We start from the raw sequence: 16,833 nt of genomic DNA on the forward strand, positions 1-16,833 counted from the left end.
CCCACCTCCGGAAAGACATCCCTAACCCCCACCCCCGCCCCAATCTTGCATACAAACTGTTCCCAGTGTCAGTTTCACAGGGGTTCTCCAGTGATGGGAGCCTGATTTAAGTAAATCAGGATGGCAGGAGGGACGGGTAGATCAGGGGGCCAAGGAGCTAAAAATATCTACCAACTGGAGGAAGGGGAGGGGAGCCCCACCAATCCTGCCAACCCCACCATTCCCTGACCAACAATCCTCCTTGTGGACCAACCCCTGTCCCCCAATCTCTCCTCCCCCCTACCCCAACTTACTTTGATTGGGCACCAGTAAACACTGGTAAGATCAGCACCGTGGGAGGCAGGGGCTAGGGGGGAGGAATCAGCCCCAGGGCTGTCCTCTGAAGTATACAGACTTTCAGTTAGATTGGTCTAACCATGCCCAGTCTAACAGTGCTCCTCTCAGGGGAACTAAGTTAGACTGGGCTGGCCATTTTTCGACTATTAGATCTAAGCGTAAAGTACATACATAGGTGAACCGAGTTAGATCAGGTGCACCTTTTTTACGTGATCTAACTTCACAAAAGTCTATGTACACCTTTATCGTGTCTCAGAGCATATCTGATCAATAGCAATTAACAATACATTATTCCCAATTAAAGAATGGCTGATAAATATACCTTAAATTCAAATATGACCCATCAGTCTCTTTAAATGTTGTTGCAGTGTCCAGTGGAATATGCTAAATAGCTTTTACAGGCTCAGGTAATTCAGTGAACAGGTTCAGCAAACATACAGCTGGGAAGAGCTGTAATGTGTCCAGCATTTTGCATTTTTTCTCAGGGAATGTCCAACAAGTCATACAGCTAAAAATCTAAAAAGACCTTTAGCTCAGTGGAAGCTGACAATGAAACATTATCTACCTTGCTTGAAATGAGGTTGATTCCTGCATAAAATCTTCCCAGAGAGTGCTCACTTCCACTATTCTCTCTCCATTAGAACAGAAGGCAAGGTAGATTCACACCTTACACACCAGTAGTCTCCAACCTTTTTAAGTAGGAGATCTCCTTTGGCATTTAAAAGCAACCCAAGATCTACCGTGCGCCACTGCTGCCCACCCCCCGCCTTGCCCAGCAGGTAAGTCTGTGGGGAGGGAAGGGGCCGGAGAGGGGCAGATCAAAACAGAGGGAGAAAAAATTATTTGGGGGCACGGCCTCCCCAGCAGGTAAGTCCCACCCAGCCAGGGCCCGACAATTTACACCTGCTCTTGCTTCTGCGGTACTGTCCCTCACCACAGGGGCCTCGGTCTAGTCCCCACCCCTTCCCTCCCCCATGGACTGACCTGCTGGGCTGGGCTGGGCGCATGTGTGCAAACACACGGGCACTGAGCCCCCTCACCTCAGCCTCTGATTGACTCCAAGAGGCTCCAAGATCTCCTGGTGAATCGTGATTCACTAGTTGGTGACCACTAGTATAGACTAACCGAATCTGAGAAACAGCACTAACTTGCATGAGTATGAGTTACACTAAGGCCAATAGGCTTTGTTTTCTTAGGGACCTAGCTCAGGAGATTACAGGTGAGACGTATTGTCTAGAACACAGGGAATATCTCACTAGGAATTTCTCCCATCAAGTCTAATAGCTGATTTTACAGTTCTTTAAAAGGATTCCTGCAAACATTCATCAAGGTAAGAGGTTCTGCTGCAAGCCTTTTGGCAAGGAGAAAGAATAGTCCTCTTCCAAGCTCAGGCAGATGACTCTGCGCACTGCCTCTGTCATTAAACCACATCAAATAGATTCGGTCCTTCATCCTGATACTAGAGCAAGTGAAAAATATTTCAATAAGGCCGTACCATCAACACCTCAGGCAATGGTGCTTGCTAGGTATAAGTTGGGCCTTTGGTTGTTTTGGTATATGATGCAAGCTTGGACAGGAATGAAGGATTTGGCATCACATTACTGTTGGTAGCAGTACAGTCCAGAAGTCTGGAAACAACAGCCAGTGCTTGTGTAGATTTTGATGCAGAAACTTGAATGTGAGATATTTCTTTCCCAGTTCTTGGTGCAGATGCAGACTGTTTCATGAAGCAGTGCTCTTTGAGGCAATTTTGAAACAACAGTGAGTGGCTGCTGCTCAGTGGTCTCACTGTGACTAACTACATGAAAGGGGTCTAGAATGGAGAAGTTTTCAAGGGCCTGCCACAGTTGAAGACTGCGTTTAACAGCTGTTCTAGAAGGAAGACCTTCTCCCCCATCTTCCAAATCCTTCTTGAGAAAGTTTTATAGATGGATTGGTACACTGCTATGTGACCTCTTCCCAGGCATAGGAATGTGGTGACTGTCTTTTATGAACTGTCATGACTTAGTCACAAAGTGGGGGGGACTACTGAAGTACTGTCCCTTGTGTTCTGTCATCAGGAAAAGAAATCCTATTGCTGTACTTATTTATGAGAAGGTACCAAATGGCAAATAAAACCTGTAACAATACTAACTATAAAAAGCTCCAAAACAGGGGTGGGCAAAATGCAGCCATTCTATCTGGTCCACGGGGCCCCTAAAAATTTTAGAAAATTATTATTATCTGCTCCTGGCTGCCTGTCATTCGGTCCTTGATGGCGTGCCAAAACTCAGTAAGCGGCCCTCCACTTGAAATAATTGCCCACCCCTGCTCTAAAACCTAACAACCTAATTGCCCTCTTATTAGAGAAAGGAATGCAAGCATCTCAAAGCCAAAAGGGCAGGTAACAACTGCCTTCAAAAGTGGAAGCAGGGAGAGGTGTGGCCCTAGGAGCCACTGGGTACCTGTAGACGTACAGGGAGGCTGCTCTGACATGCTGCAATTACAGCATGTCAGAGCAGGCTTGATTAATCAAGTCTGCTGGAGCATGCTAATTAGTGTGCTCCAGCAGCCTCTGCATCACTGGCAGCAGGGGCACTTTAACTAAAGCTCATCCAATGAGCATTTTTAATTAAAGTCCCCTCTGCCATTTAGAAGCACAGGAACGCTGATACGCAAGATGCTGCAGACACGCTAAAGCAGCTCTCAGAGCCACCCTAATTAAAGCACCCCCGCCAACCCCCAGAACGCATGTAAAACAAGCTCACATACGCAAAAGAATACTTCAGTACTTAATTACAACACAACTGGCAACCCATCATTATCACAAGTCAATTTTTACAATACCCATTTCGAAAATGCATTTTATGTGGTACCTTAATAGTTTTATTGTGATAGGTACTTTTGACTTAGGAGATGTGACTCAATTAGCAAGCACGCTGCTACAGGTGTACAGTTTTATTGTTACAATTTGATATTACCAGCTAAATGTCCCATAAGTATGAATGCAATGACAAGAACTACCTTTTTTGTAAAGGCGTTTTTTGTAAAAATGCTATGGGAATGAAAGTAGTTGCTTTTCCTCAAATAAGGCACAGTAGGGGGAGGGTGGCAGGAGAAACCAGTAAAAAAAAAAACACCATTGTTTTTGCCACACCACTCCTCAGCAGAAGTCTGCTGGAAACTACAAAAATACACTAACTTGATTATGGACAATTTCTGAAAGGTATTTGACTTAAAAGACTAAATCCCATTTTCAGAAGTAACTTGGGTTCCTAAATCAATCTGATACTTCTGAAAAATTCTCTTTCCCACCCTAGTCTCTTATCCAACATAAAACGAAAAATATTTTTTTCAGAGTAGAAGGAATACAGATGTTGTCTTTAACCTCAAGCTGCACATATGATTGTCTTTAGCTCCAATCAAGCAGCACATACAATTGTGTTCCTGGTATGGTAAAAGCTCTATCATCCGGCATCCCCTGGGAATGGGGGGTGCCGGATAACAAAATATGCCGGTTAATTGAATGGCCCCGGTCACCACTTCTCCCACCGCATCTGGGGCATCCCTCCACCCCTCCTGGGGGTCCTGCAGGACAGGGAGGCAGGTCCTGTACAGCGTGTTATGCCCCCGGGCCGTGGGGGCTTGGCAGCACAAGCTGCTTTGCCTTGGGGGCTCGGAGAAACCGGAAGTGCCACAGTGGGAACTTCCAGTTTCACTTTATCTTAAAAGCTGGCATTCCGGTTAATAGAGCATGATGGCTTGTAAGATGCCGGTTAACAGAACTTTTACTGTAATTATATTTCAGTATTGACACAGATATGGCTTGTAGAACAACGAGCTTTTATAACTTAAAACAATTTTCTCAGGCAGTTCTGCACCATTACATCTAACAGACACTGATCACCTTCAGAGTGGTTCTGCCAGATGGTATTCACTTGATTAAAAACCAAAAAAAAGAAAACTATATTACCTTGGCGAAGCAGCTGGGCTCTATGCACAGGAGGAAGCGAGGTGGTCAGAAACGTGTGAAGCCGAACAGCTAAAAGGAATTTTAAACCACATTCATCAAGTGTTTCTCCACCTGAAAATAGAAAAGATTTTTTTTTTTTTTTTTTTTTTTACTGGAAAACACATGAAAACTGTGAAAAAAATAAAGAATTTTTATACTCCTCTTGAATCAGCCTCCATGCATATCATCGCATTTTAAACTCATGAATGCATTCAACTGTTAGTGAAGGGTTAAGAGCCCCATAGTATAAAAGAAAGAAAAGGCAACCCTGAGGATGATGTGGTCACAAAAACAAGTTAGCTAGCTACAAATTTACCAGTTAAAAAGACTTTTTGACCCTAGCCTTTCAGTAAGCAATTAAAAACAAAAAACAACAATCACCCTTCTTTCTGTTCAAATGGGTATGGGAGTGGGGGGAAGAGGGGCAGAGATGGAAGAGCAGAAGAGCCACACAAATCAAAACCACCTTGGTTGAAAAATGAGAGTTCATTCTTAGGACAGTGAGAGTTAACTCCTCAGTGAGAACCACTTTTGATTATTTCCTCAGCCAAAATCATCCACTTACAAAAGCTTTAGGGGCCCTAAAAATTAGATGTACAATCAAACTAAAAACCATAAAACAGCCTAAAAGCTCCTAAATAGCTCAGACAGTCATTAAATTAAAACTGCAAAAATAATTTGGTGCTCCAGAAACATATCCTAAAACTTTCCAACAAGAGCATGTAAACTGCTTTAGCAGCAGGTCTAGAAAGTCATGTTTGCAAAGACTTCAAACCCAAGGCAGGGCAAGATTCATTGGCCCCTCACAGAACCCATCTATAGGTCATGATATTACTGGGCAATTAAAATAATTCCCAATTTCATGAACTGCTAATTTCAAAAATAAGATTTTATTAAGACAGCTGATATTGAAAAAAGTTTAAATAATAGATAGCAAAATCTGTTTCCCAGTTCATAAAAGTTGAACAGAATATATTTAATACATTAGGAAGATACTGCAAAAATAATAAAACAAAAAAAAATATTAAGAAGCTTGTGAAATCCAAAAATATTTTTGCCCATTTTGTAGAAACAGAGCTTACCCTGATTTCTGTCTCTGCTTTCTCCTATATCAGTACTAGTAGTGGCAATTGTATCTGCTAATGCCATCAGTGACATCTGTTCCATCCTAGTGAGACCTGGTAAACTTGAATGAAGCAAGTGGCGAGAAAGAACCTGGGCATGTTCCAGTCCAAAGTATGTTGGGCCATATTGAGAAAGATCAATGACCTTTGGTTTTGTATTATCTTCATCTGCCTCAAACATGGTGAGATCATCTGTACTTAAACTGGAGCTCTGAAAAAGATCTTCATAATTTTCATCTGGTACATCATTTTGTTTACTTAAGTTATTTTTATGATTGGACTTTTCTGAACAGGAATGGGAACAGTCATCATCTGCAGCAAGCAGTGCATACAAAGGGAGTGGTGGAACAGAATCTATTTCTGTGTAATCCGTATTTTCTGTTTTGTTGAATGTCTTGGGATCTCTAGCAGTGCTTCCACTAGCACTGATTGTGAGAGATCTAAGTCGCCGATCATGATTAGATTCAGATTCATTTACAGCAACAACTTCCCCAGCAATGCATTTAACCAAATGGGATAGGATAGCCTTTGCTCTCCGCACTTTACCAAGATCCATGAGCTCCAAAAGCTGAAAAGGGTGGTATTGAGGTAAAGTGGGACATAATGCATGTGCTGCTTCAAAAAGTCCAGAATCTTCCATATCCACAGGGATATCAAATATTGTTCTCTTTCCACTAAGCTTCTGTGCAAGGCTGGTCATGGATCTGGTTAAGGTTCGCTTTGGTGGATGAAGGCCAGAACCAGCTGACTGGCTTTGTTTCATTAAGCTAGTTATAGATGGTGTGCTTCCACGGTAAGAGTCTGTAGCAACTGTCTCTTGTTTTGAAGGAGGCTGCCACTGAGAATAAACGTGCATTTCACAATCCATCCCAACTACAAGAATGCCATCACGAACCCAAGACAAAGAAACTGGACAAGGAGGTGATCCTTCTACTGAAGAAATTAAGTCCACACATCGTAGCAACACAAACCTAGAAAGGGGTGTAACTTTTGCCGTTTCCCATAGTGGCAAAGCAACACTCTCCACACCATTTTGTTCTTGCCCCTTTCCAGCCAGCTGACCAAACATATAAAGCTTTGATCCAATGCCTACTGTTAGGATATGTGAACCATCTTCTCTAGACATCCAGTCTAAGTGAACCAAGTGCTTTGTGCTTGATGGAGTTTTCCCATTACCAGATAAACAAACTTCCTGTTTATTATACTCCATTAAATTGCTGTCAATACTTATAGCAGAATCTAATGTTGTGCCTATTTCATCTAAATGAAGAGTGTGTTCCAGAATCCAACATGAACCTCCTGTAGATTCACATTCAAAAATACTAACATTAATCATGAAGTCTTGAGAAAAGCGACTATTTTTAGGGACTACCTGCTTGTATGCAACAGCTAATCTATTTGTGTGTGCACAGCTAACTTCAATTGGTTTTCCTGGAACATTAACAGCACTACTACTAAGAAATCCATCCTCGATAAGTAATGGCCATTCTTCCCACATATATATAACGTCACTATATTCTGGCATGGAAGAAGCTACTGACTCTGTCACTCTACATCTCCAGAACCTAACTTTGCCATCAGAGCATAAAGTTGCTAGTAGATAAGGTGCACGACAAACCGGATACATGGAAGATGAACTCAAGTGTCCTAAAATAAAATAAATAAATAAAAAGAGGTTCAATAAGCAATCATACAATTATGCATCAAGTTATGTATAAATATTGATATAGCCCTCTTTTACCAGAGGTTTTTCCAAATGCCACCAGAGAAATTCTTTCAGAAATGCTGTAGCTTCCACTGAATCTCTGAATATGTTTGGAGCTCCCAGACTGGTGTCTTATGAAAATACACAGAGGCAGACAGCTATGAGACCTACACTATTCACACTGAAATTCATACACTAAGCTAGCTCAGAACAAATGCTTTGCTATTAGCAGCCTAAATCTCTTGAATGCAATTCATGGGCAATAAATGCATATTAATAGTATTTACATATTATTTTTGCATTTATATTTCTACTTGATTCATTATTAGTAACACAGCCAATGCTATAATGTGTTTCACACTGAAAAACATAAAACCTTGTTCTAAAACTGTGATTCTCTACGATGGTACTATAGGGTGCCACAGAGTATTAGCACTATTAGGTGTGCAGACACCTACACAATTCACAAGATAAACCCAGAGATTTTAAATAGGAATCAAGTGTCAAAAACCTTATGACCTGTTGTGGTCTTTCTGAGTTCTTTGGAATGGAAAAATTGTTCTAGTACTTTTATGTAGTCAAAAACAAGTAAAAACTAAGAGCTGACATTTTCTGAGAGATGCCTTAAAACTAACCAAGGGAACCCTGAGTCTAACAAGGGGTGCCTTGAGTCTAAAAAAGTTGAGAACTACTAAAGAAACATTTATCATTTAATAGCTTCTGTAAGGGTTCTGTTGCATGAATATAACAGAATTTTTAAAAAGTGACTACATAATTTAATATACCTTCCAAATCTGATTTTATGTACACTTGCTTAGGCAAACTACTGCACTATTGATTTATCTCTATTTAAATGTCTAATAACAATCCCAGAAACAGACTAGTTTTGCCTCTTATTTTAGTTTACACACCTGCTGATGGCTTAACACTTATTATCTCCACTTCTTCTGGTAAACTCAACTCTTGACTATAAACCATTTTTGAAGAGAGAGTAAGGCGACTGGTGCTTTGAAGGTTTGCTTTACAGGCCTGATATTTTTGTGTGAAGGGAGACTGGACCTTTTCTGGATCTGTAGGTGAGGAATGCAGCTCTTCTTGATGCTTTGTTGTTTCAGGCTCTCTTTTGGAGGCTCTCTTCTCAACTAAAGAAATATGCATTAATTAAAAACTAAGTCTTTATCTTTAATGATAAACAACTTTTGACAAAACCTAAGCACACCTCAAATCAAAGGTATTTGTAAAATTCACACATATATGTATGTAGACAAGACTTGCCTAGTATGGTTTAGTCGAGGATGATCCTATCTTGAGCAGGGGGTTGGACTAAGTTACCTCCTAAGATCCCTTCCAACCCTATTTTTCTATGCTTAAGTATCCAAGAGTGTGAATACACACACATATGTTGGCACTCTCATAAGTTAACACTTCAATACATGAATCAAAATGGAGAGAAAGTTTAGGATAACTTTATTTTTTTTTAATTAAAATACAATAGTAATGATGCCTGAAAAAGTGTTGTGCCTGTATTATATCCCTTCTGCAAAAATTAAGGCTAAGAGTTTCACAGGAAGGAATCACTGGATAAAGATCTACTGAATTTATTCTCCTGATTCCCGCTTAGCAGAGTGAAGCACCCCCTTAAATGAAGGACTTAGCAACAGGACACGTGACAACAAGTGAGAAAGAAATATATTGAAAACTCTTTTGCCATGCAACACTGCTATGGTTTGAATGTTGTTGGGTTTTTTTTCTATTACGTTTCCCAGTACACACAGTACTGATTGGGATATCAAACTGCATTATCAGCACGCACCCAGCAGAAGGAATCTTGCCTCTACCTACCACCAGTATTACTGACTTAGTCTGACTGCACAGATGGAAGTGTTCAACACTACTCCCAGTTTAATAGGAGGCAGACACACCTTCTTTCAAGCTTCACCCATTCTGAAGTATTAAAAGGCACACTCTAAAGTACACAGGTACTTACTTAAAGTTTTCATATTGTCATACTGTTTTTCTTCAAACCAGAAGAGACTACTGTTATTAATTAGAGGGTAAGCTTAAACAGCTTTTGCTCTGCAAATTTTGTAAAACTGAAAAGCAAAAAACCAAATCAACTTGATTTCCATCTGTTACCATTAATTTAAAAATAGGTGCATGGATTTTCTTCTTCTTTAGAAACCACTCAAAAATATAGTTTGGGCTAGACTAAGCCTAAAGAACTCCAGAACAGAAAATAACTGTAACATCAACACACAAACTGGACGTAATTAATGCTGTTCTTGGATCTGTAACATATTTCCCTTAATATCAATCAAGATACTTTAAAAATAAAAATGCAACTCAAAAATAGAATGGATTACACATATACTTGCAAACAATCAACATTTTTAAACTCAATTTTATGTTAAAACATAAAAGAACCTACCGACTGACACTGGAATGGACTTCAAGTGTAAATTCCACATGTGTAATAATGAGCAGTTTTGAGTATATTCAATTACTATTAAGTAAAATTTTTCTGAGAATCCATTTTGCAAGTTTCCTGTTAGAAATTAAAATGTCAAGATTTTAATACAATGGCTTGCTGCCCGCAGCGAACCTTTCTCCAACAAGCCTATTATCCCAATGGTCCTGAAGACATTCCATGCTGAGGACACCCAATTACACTTTAGCTCCTGAACGGAAACACTAGGTGCAGCATCAAGCAATTAAGCCTTGCTTCTCAGCAGAGCCAACAGCATCACGCTTAAAAAGCTCCTGTTACTCCTCATATGGGAAGTAACATGTACATAAGTAGTGTGATTCCCAGCACAATGCTGCCTGGCACTTAAATGAACCTCCAGTCCCCTGCATCTGCCTCTGTGGTCTACCTGAAATACCTTCATGGTTCATTAACTGAAAATAACTGTACTAGGGGATCAAAAACAAAAAAAAAACCAAACAAAAAGCTTGTGGGCCTATTTATTTGCTTTGTAAAAAGTTTAACATTGAGAGTTAGTAGTAGTAGGCAGCTGTCAACCCTCTGGATCATAGTGTTCACATAAAAGGACATGCTTATCTGGAGTCCTGCAACCATCACACCAAGACCTTTGATGTATATACCTAGGCAAAAGTATGGAGGAGTGGAGCTGTCTAAGACCTACCATCCCTCCTCTTCAGACCACTGAAATCCAGGGTGGATAAAAATAAACAATTAAAAAAAAAAAATAATCGATTTAAAAAAATGTAAGATGCTTTTTAAAAAACTTATAGAAAGATAGTTTTAATTTAAAGTATATTAAACCTCAAAGATCTCATCATGGAATAGGCATTATAATTTCTAATTATATACTGTTTGAGACAATACATTCATGTAACATTTTAGAAAAATTTTATAAATAGGTCACAATTGGCCATAGACTATATTAGAGGCCCAAGCTGATTGGGTTCCCAGAGGCTCCTCTATAGATTAGCAAGGATTAAAGAAAACCACTCTACCCAGTGGGACTCAGTGCTCAGTCTACACAATCCCATTAAGCATCTCTGTGATGTTTATTTTCAGTTCTCAACCTGTGGATTTGTCTCTCCAGAGATAACATCCTTGTTAACAGCACTATACTGAGATGAGAGATAACAGACCCGACTACCTACCCATCAGCCCTATTGTCTCTTTGCAAGTTTGTGTACACCCAGTGAAGCCCTTACCTCTCCCTAAAAATGCAAAGTTTCAAGAAGTTAAATGAATAAAGGATATCAAACAAGAATGTACTTTTTGTTGAAAACAATGAATAAATCAAGGCTTCCTGACCAGCGATTAAATCGTGGTTTAAATCAGTTCTGATTTAAATCAAATCCACCCTGATAGAATTAATAGACCAGATCAAGTCCAGACACCAGCACCTCAATGGTTGTCGTTTCTGCCAGAGAGAAACAGGTAAGTACTGCTGCTGACTGTCTAGCACCTCAGCAAGAGCATGTTTCTGTCAGGGTGATGTCCCTTAGCTTTTTTCCAACCAAGTACCCACAAGGCAGTGGGGGCTACAGTTTAAGGCACCTTATATTCACATTAGTTTGGAGGCTGCAATACTGTGGTATGTTATAGGAGCTACGCCGCCACAAGTAGCCCCCACCACGTTGCTACCAGGCCCTCAATCAGATGCAGTTTATGATCATACCCAGGACAAGAATTATGGAAGAATTATGTATGTTTAATTAAAGAAAAAACATGTACCTTGGATAAAATCTGCTATATTTAACAAGTTACTGGCAGGTTATGAACTACAGAAGTGGTTCACACTTATTTTATAATTTCTTTTGTTGTTACTAAAGCCAGTTCTGTGGATTTAGAAATACCTTCACATGGAACCTCTTCGCATGGAACCCTACACATGGAACCTCTTCGACCTGTCACTATAGAAGCATACAGTAAAAAAAAATGTATTTAATCATTTAATACCATACAGGAAGTCTCTGGCTTACTGTACAGCTCCAAGGAACGGTTATGTAATTTGAAGGGAGTGACATTTTTCCATAACATCTTCTGCCAACTTTTGAAAATAGTGACTAAATACCTATGTGGACTTTTAGATGACCATAGTGAACCATGATGTTAAAATTTCCCCCTCAGATCCTATGGCATGGGTCTTACCTTATAAAACAAATTATTTCAGCGAGTACCTCTCTCTGCACTAATGCCATCAGTAGTTCAGTACATTTCTTAATGCATCTGATGGGTATTGGACACAATACTGTTCTGTCTCAGCACGTGGGAAATGTTACTTTATCAAGGAAAAGGAAAATAATTTGTTTACCTGTTATTTCATCTCAATATGTCAATCTTATAGTCTAGTAAAATATATGTATAATTTTTGCCACAAAAAAGATGTGCAACAAGCCCCAATTCTCATACAAGTTAGTATATTCGATTCCTTCTTCACCATTTACTGTATTAGATATGTAATGCTGATTTACCAGACGCTGATAAATCATTCTTCTTTCCAGGCATTTTCTCCTCCCGGTTATTCAAAATGAAGTCTTCGTGAAAAACGTGAAGAAGCTGTGTTTTTCTGCCACGCTAAATAAAAGATAAATTAAAGAGTTGAATGCTGTAAAATATGATTGAGATAAGATTCAAATCTCTCATCACAGGAGTTATTCCTACACTACATTTAAAAAAGTTTTCAGACATAGCAACATTTTCTAATATATATAATATCCGAGTTCTTTCTGATTGTCAGCAAAGACTAGGTCAAGAAATATAAGCATTTGTATCAGAATGAAATATAAGCATTTGTATCAGGATTAATCTTTGATGATTTCATCAACAGGTGAAGAAAATTGCACATGTGATGCACAGTGAATACAGAAAAGTCTCTCTTACAAGTTCTGTAATGGCATCCAACTCTACGATGCATCCTGGCCTAGCAGTAGATTGTTGACTTATGATGTTAAAAACTTCACCAACATATTTCTGTAAAAAAAGTAGTAATACAAGTAATATTGAAGTCAACAGTAAAATTTACAAAAATTACAAATATTTAACCAGTTTACATTTTGGCATAACAGTTTTATTGCTTACATTTAATTTATTCATAGCCAGGGTTAATAATTTAGTTTATTAAATCAAAGCTGAATGTATGTTCTATGGAAACCCTGATATAAACTGGGTACACTTATTTATTTATTTTAAATATTCCCTCAGTAGGATATGGATCACAAAAAGATGCAAATTGGCTGCCTATTTTTCTGATGGTAATAAGGCACTTAGCACCTTGACTTGAAAATTGTATTACAATGCACAGACACAAGTTAAGAGCAGCCACAAACTCAGTACTGAAAATTATGTAAATTGCAATTTGGTGAGGCCACAAGGGTTAATACTCCCACTTTTGCCAATCATCAGAACATATTTATTATACAAAAATGGTCAAAACCTGTAAGTCTAATCTGATGTTTGTTCCAGGTAGTAATGTTATTGCAAAAGGAGCATCTTATTGATTTCCCACCTAAAGCAGCACAGTTTACAGGTCTACTCCAAATAAATAATTTTTACACTCACAGAAATTTCAGGATTGGAGAGCTCACACAGAAGTTTCTTAGCATCTATTATAGCTTGATATAATCTTAAATGCTGCCCATCACTTGCCACAAAGCAAGCACTAGGAGAATTGCAGTAGGCCCCTGAAAAACATTTGAATTAGCAATCAACACAAAATTTAGCTGAATGAACATCAGCCCTCCCACTTTCTAGTGAAAAGAAACAAGATTATTTAATACCAAAGCAGAACAAAACATTATTTCAGGTGATTTTACGTGTATGCACATGAAAGAACCAGACAGTTTTGACACCAAACTTAGTTTTACTAAAAATATAGAGAACAAAAGAAAACATGATTCTCCTACACACTGCCCTCCTTGTTCATATTAATGTTTTAAACTCCACCCTCTTCTCTGACCAAGAACTATACTATATGCATATTTTATACAATTTAGCTTGTACATTTGTAAACAAAGAGAAGTGACCTTGTCCTTACCAGCCAATATAACGCTAAAAGTATATATGGCACCATAAAAAGGGGGAAGGAGAATATAGTATTTTTTTTCAAAAATACCAAAATAAATATTATACAAATATCTAGTGACTTACACATATTTGTATGGTATTCAAACTTACTTTTGAGAAAACCAACACACTAGAAACCATCAGATAAATATCCAGTTAATACATTCAACATCCTAAATTCTTCATATTAGTTTCTTTTTTGTCCATACTACTTCTAACTCCAACAACTTTAACACGCTACAAAAAGTAAGATGGAAAACTCACCTAAACAGTTACTAGGTATGAGGGTAGGCAGCCATGCCACATTCGAAAACGCCGAAACACGAAGAGAGTTTATTCGTGCAAGTTCAGAAACTCCACCAGAAAAGGATAAAGGCCCAACTGGATCAACCCTCCAAAGAATAAGCTCACTGTAAATGGCATTGGGATCCTGCGATGTTACACTTGCAGTTCCTGTATTTTGAGGTCTTAAATGAGACTCGCCAGAATTTAAAGAGTCATTTGTCTGTTTGGTGCTATCAACATCTGGTGTCCTTAAAGCATTATGATGTGAGGTTGTAAGCAGCAATGGTAGTACTGAATGACAAGCCAAGTCATTTAGATGAAAACGGTGACCACAATATCGGGATTTATGCGAAATACTCAGCACAGTTGAAAAAGCAGATTCCTCTGCAAAACTAACTAGCCATTGGTTCAAAGAACCATCTGCGTGTTTGGAAATCATCATAACATTAGGAGTGAAGATACTTAATTTTAAACTGTTGGTCGATTTACTGTGGCCAGAAGAGATGAGCATAGATGAGGAGCGTGTAAGACCAGATGGCTTGTGTTTGCCTTGTTGAATAGCCAGGTCAACATTCTTGGTACAAGCATACATCACTATACTTCTGCAAAGAGAATTTGCATCACCTGTTGGAAAAGCTACTGGAATTCTTGAAACAAAGGATACCTAGAGTTACAGTGGGGGTGGGGAAGAGAGGGAGGAAATAATAAATACATATTAGTAGGTAGATATTAACATACTTCTAACTGAACAAAAGCATATATCTTAATCCAGAAAAAACATAGTACCTGCACCTGGCGAAACATACCAGGCTGGTATTCATCTAGCCAGTCCACATGCCATACCAGCAATGAACCATCCATAGGATGAATACTAAAGAGCATGTCAGCATTTTTACTCCATTCAGTCAGTAGTATTTCAATCTCATGATCAATAGCAGCAGAAGATAAAGGAACAAAACTTGAATTCAGAACAGCTCTTTCATCACTCAGTTCCTTCTTTTCTTGGTTTGCTTTTTGATCTTCCACATTTTCATCAGCTTCTAGTAGAGGGAAACGCATGAACTGTAAAGAAATCTGTGTGTTCAAGCTATAATTGAAAGTCAGAAATCATACACATAATAAATTGGCAGGGCACACAAGGCCCGATCTCTAAACTACTCATAAAAACAAACAAACAAAACAAACAAGATTTAAACAAGTTAAAAAGTCAAGGATTTAATCACTAAATCAAATATTTACCTCACTCAAGAAGGGTACCTTAAGTATCACCAATTGATAATTATACAAAATACAAGTTTAAAAGTATACCAGAATGTATGCTTTCTTTGTTTTTTTTAAAACAGTCATAATAAACATTCATAAGAAATACAATAAACAAACAAACAAACAAACAAACAAACAAATAAATATCAAACTTGGGAGCTTGGAAGAACTCGAGAATAAAATGCATCAAATTCCTATTCTCTGTCTTTAAATTAATCAAGTTTTAAAACACTAGAACAGCCAAGTAACAGTTTAAATTAAACAGGTAAACGCTTGAGACCGAAATTTTAACTTTGTGAACACTACAAGTTATGAGCAATACATGTGTCTGGTTAAGTTTTTAAATATTTATATGCAAACAATATGTGTTTAGCTGTAAATACTCTCTAGCAGTGGCTGAAGGAGGTGCAGGGGGACATGGGACAAAAAAACCCAAACCCCCCAAGCCCCCAAATTTTGTTAACGTTTCACTAATGCAAAACTCATTTCCATTACTCAAGTGACTTACAGAATCATGCCAGAAGTAATTTTAAAAACATACTGTTTTAAAATCTTACATGCTGAACTACAAGACAAAGGAGACCACTTTATCTTCTGCCTGCAAAGCTGCAGGAAAAGAAGAATATAGGCAATCTTAACATAAGCATGATCTCAACTAGGTAGTGCCATCACAGCACACGAGGGGCTATAATGGACACTACTTCCAAGAAAATGGAAATTTTGCAGTACCAGAGGGTATATCCTGGAAAAAAAAAGCATGTGGACCTCTGCTTGAAAGTGTTCATTAAAAAAACCAAAACAAAAAAACACTATTACACCAGCCATTTGTAACTTAATGAAAAAACAAGCTTTCGAGAAGTTACCTGAACTCTCTACATAACTTCAGAAGTCACAGAACAGAAATCTGAGCTCTTTACACATTTTCCTTTATTCCACTGTTCCATTCCCAGCCAACAGGTGCTTATAGCACCACACTAATACACTTACAATTAGAAGACCACAGACATACTGCCAGTATCAGGTAACACATTGAATGCTTTATCTCCTAAATGTGTACATTAACTTCTATAGATCTATTTTGATAAAGTAACAATTTCCCTGCAATAATCCACTAGACTGAGAAACTTGATCAAGGAAATTAAAATGTTCTTTCCCAGAAGCCTTTCAGTCCATGATATGCTTGAAAATTCCATCAACTTAATCAAGTAAGTTAAAACTTAAACAAATATTATTTGCTTGTACCAAAGAGAGCTCTGAAACTGTGAATTACACACACTTCCCATACATTATAAAAATGTATTTAGGCATTCAGATGGATTCTGAAAATTCTTGTATGCATTTACCTGCAACTTCAGGTGCCTAAATACATTTTTTTTTTTTTAAGTGGCCCATAGACCGGCGTTTCTCAACCCATGGGTCACAAGAATATATGAAAGGGTCATGGACACTTTAAAAATGGATTCTCTTTTAAAGGAGAAAAATATTGGAAACCATGGCTTTTCCCTTGCAGGCTGGCAGAGTTCCAGCCTGCAATGGGCTGCTTGGGCCCCCCGCCCCATGCCCTACACACACCCCACCCTGCTCC

At 38.5% G+C, this 16,833-nt stretch overlaps 1 protein-coding gene across 14 annotated transcripts in view; it reads right to left on the minus strand.

Moving 5' to 3' along the window:
* Positions 1-16,833, minus strand: part of DMXL1 (Dmx like 1) — a 116,712-nt gene that overhangs the window by 66,360 nt on the left and 33,519 nt on the right. For 11 of the 14 annotated variants that reach the window (XM_025215888.1, XM_025215887.1, XM_025215880.1 and 8 more), the window contains exons 10-19: positions 14,772-15,025; positions 13,965-14,649; positions 13,197-13,318; positions 12,519-12,608; positions 12,110-12,212; positions 11,492-11,548; positions 9,585-9,701; positions 8,068-8,298; positions 5,410-7,098; positions 4,289-4,399 (exon numbers count right to left, since the gene is read on the minus strand). In XM_025215888.1, the coding sequence (XP_025071673.1) occupies positions 4,289-4,399; positions 5,410-7,098; positions 8,068-8,298; positions 9,585-9,701; positions 11,492-11,548; positions 12,110-12,212; positions 12,519-12,608; positions 13,197-13,318; positions 13,965-14,649; positions 14,772-15,025 (3,459 nt within the window). The remainder of the gene's footprint in view (positions 1-4,288; positions 4,400-5,409; positions 7,099-8,067; positions 8,299-9,584; positions 9,702-11,491; positions 11,549-12,109; positions 12,213-12,518; positions 12,609-13,196; positions 13,319-13,964; positions 14,650-14,771; positions 15,026-16,833) is intronic. The other 3 variants (XM_025215890.1, XM_014524852.2, XM_025215882.1) reach the window with 1 other exon arrangement.

This window comes from Alligator sinensis, unplaced genomic scaffold (genome assembly GCF_000455745.1).
Source record: "Alligator sinensis unplaced genomic scaffold, ASM45574v1 scaffold418_2, whole genome shotgun sequence".
Lineage (NCBI taxonomy): Eukaryota > Metazoa > Chordata > Crocodylia > Alligatoridae > Alligator > Alligator sinensis.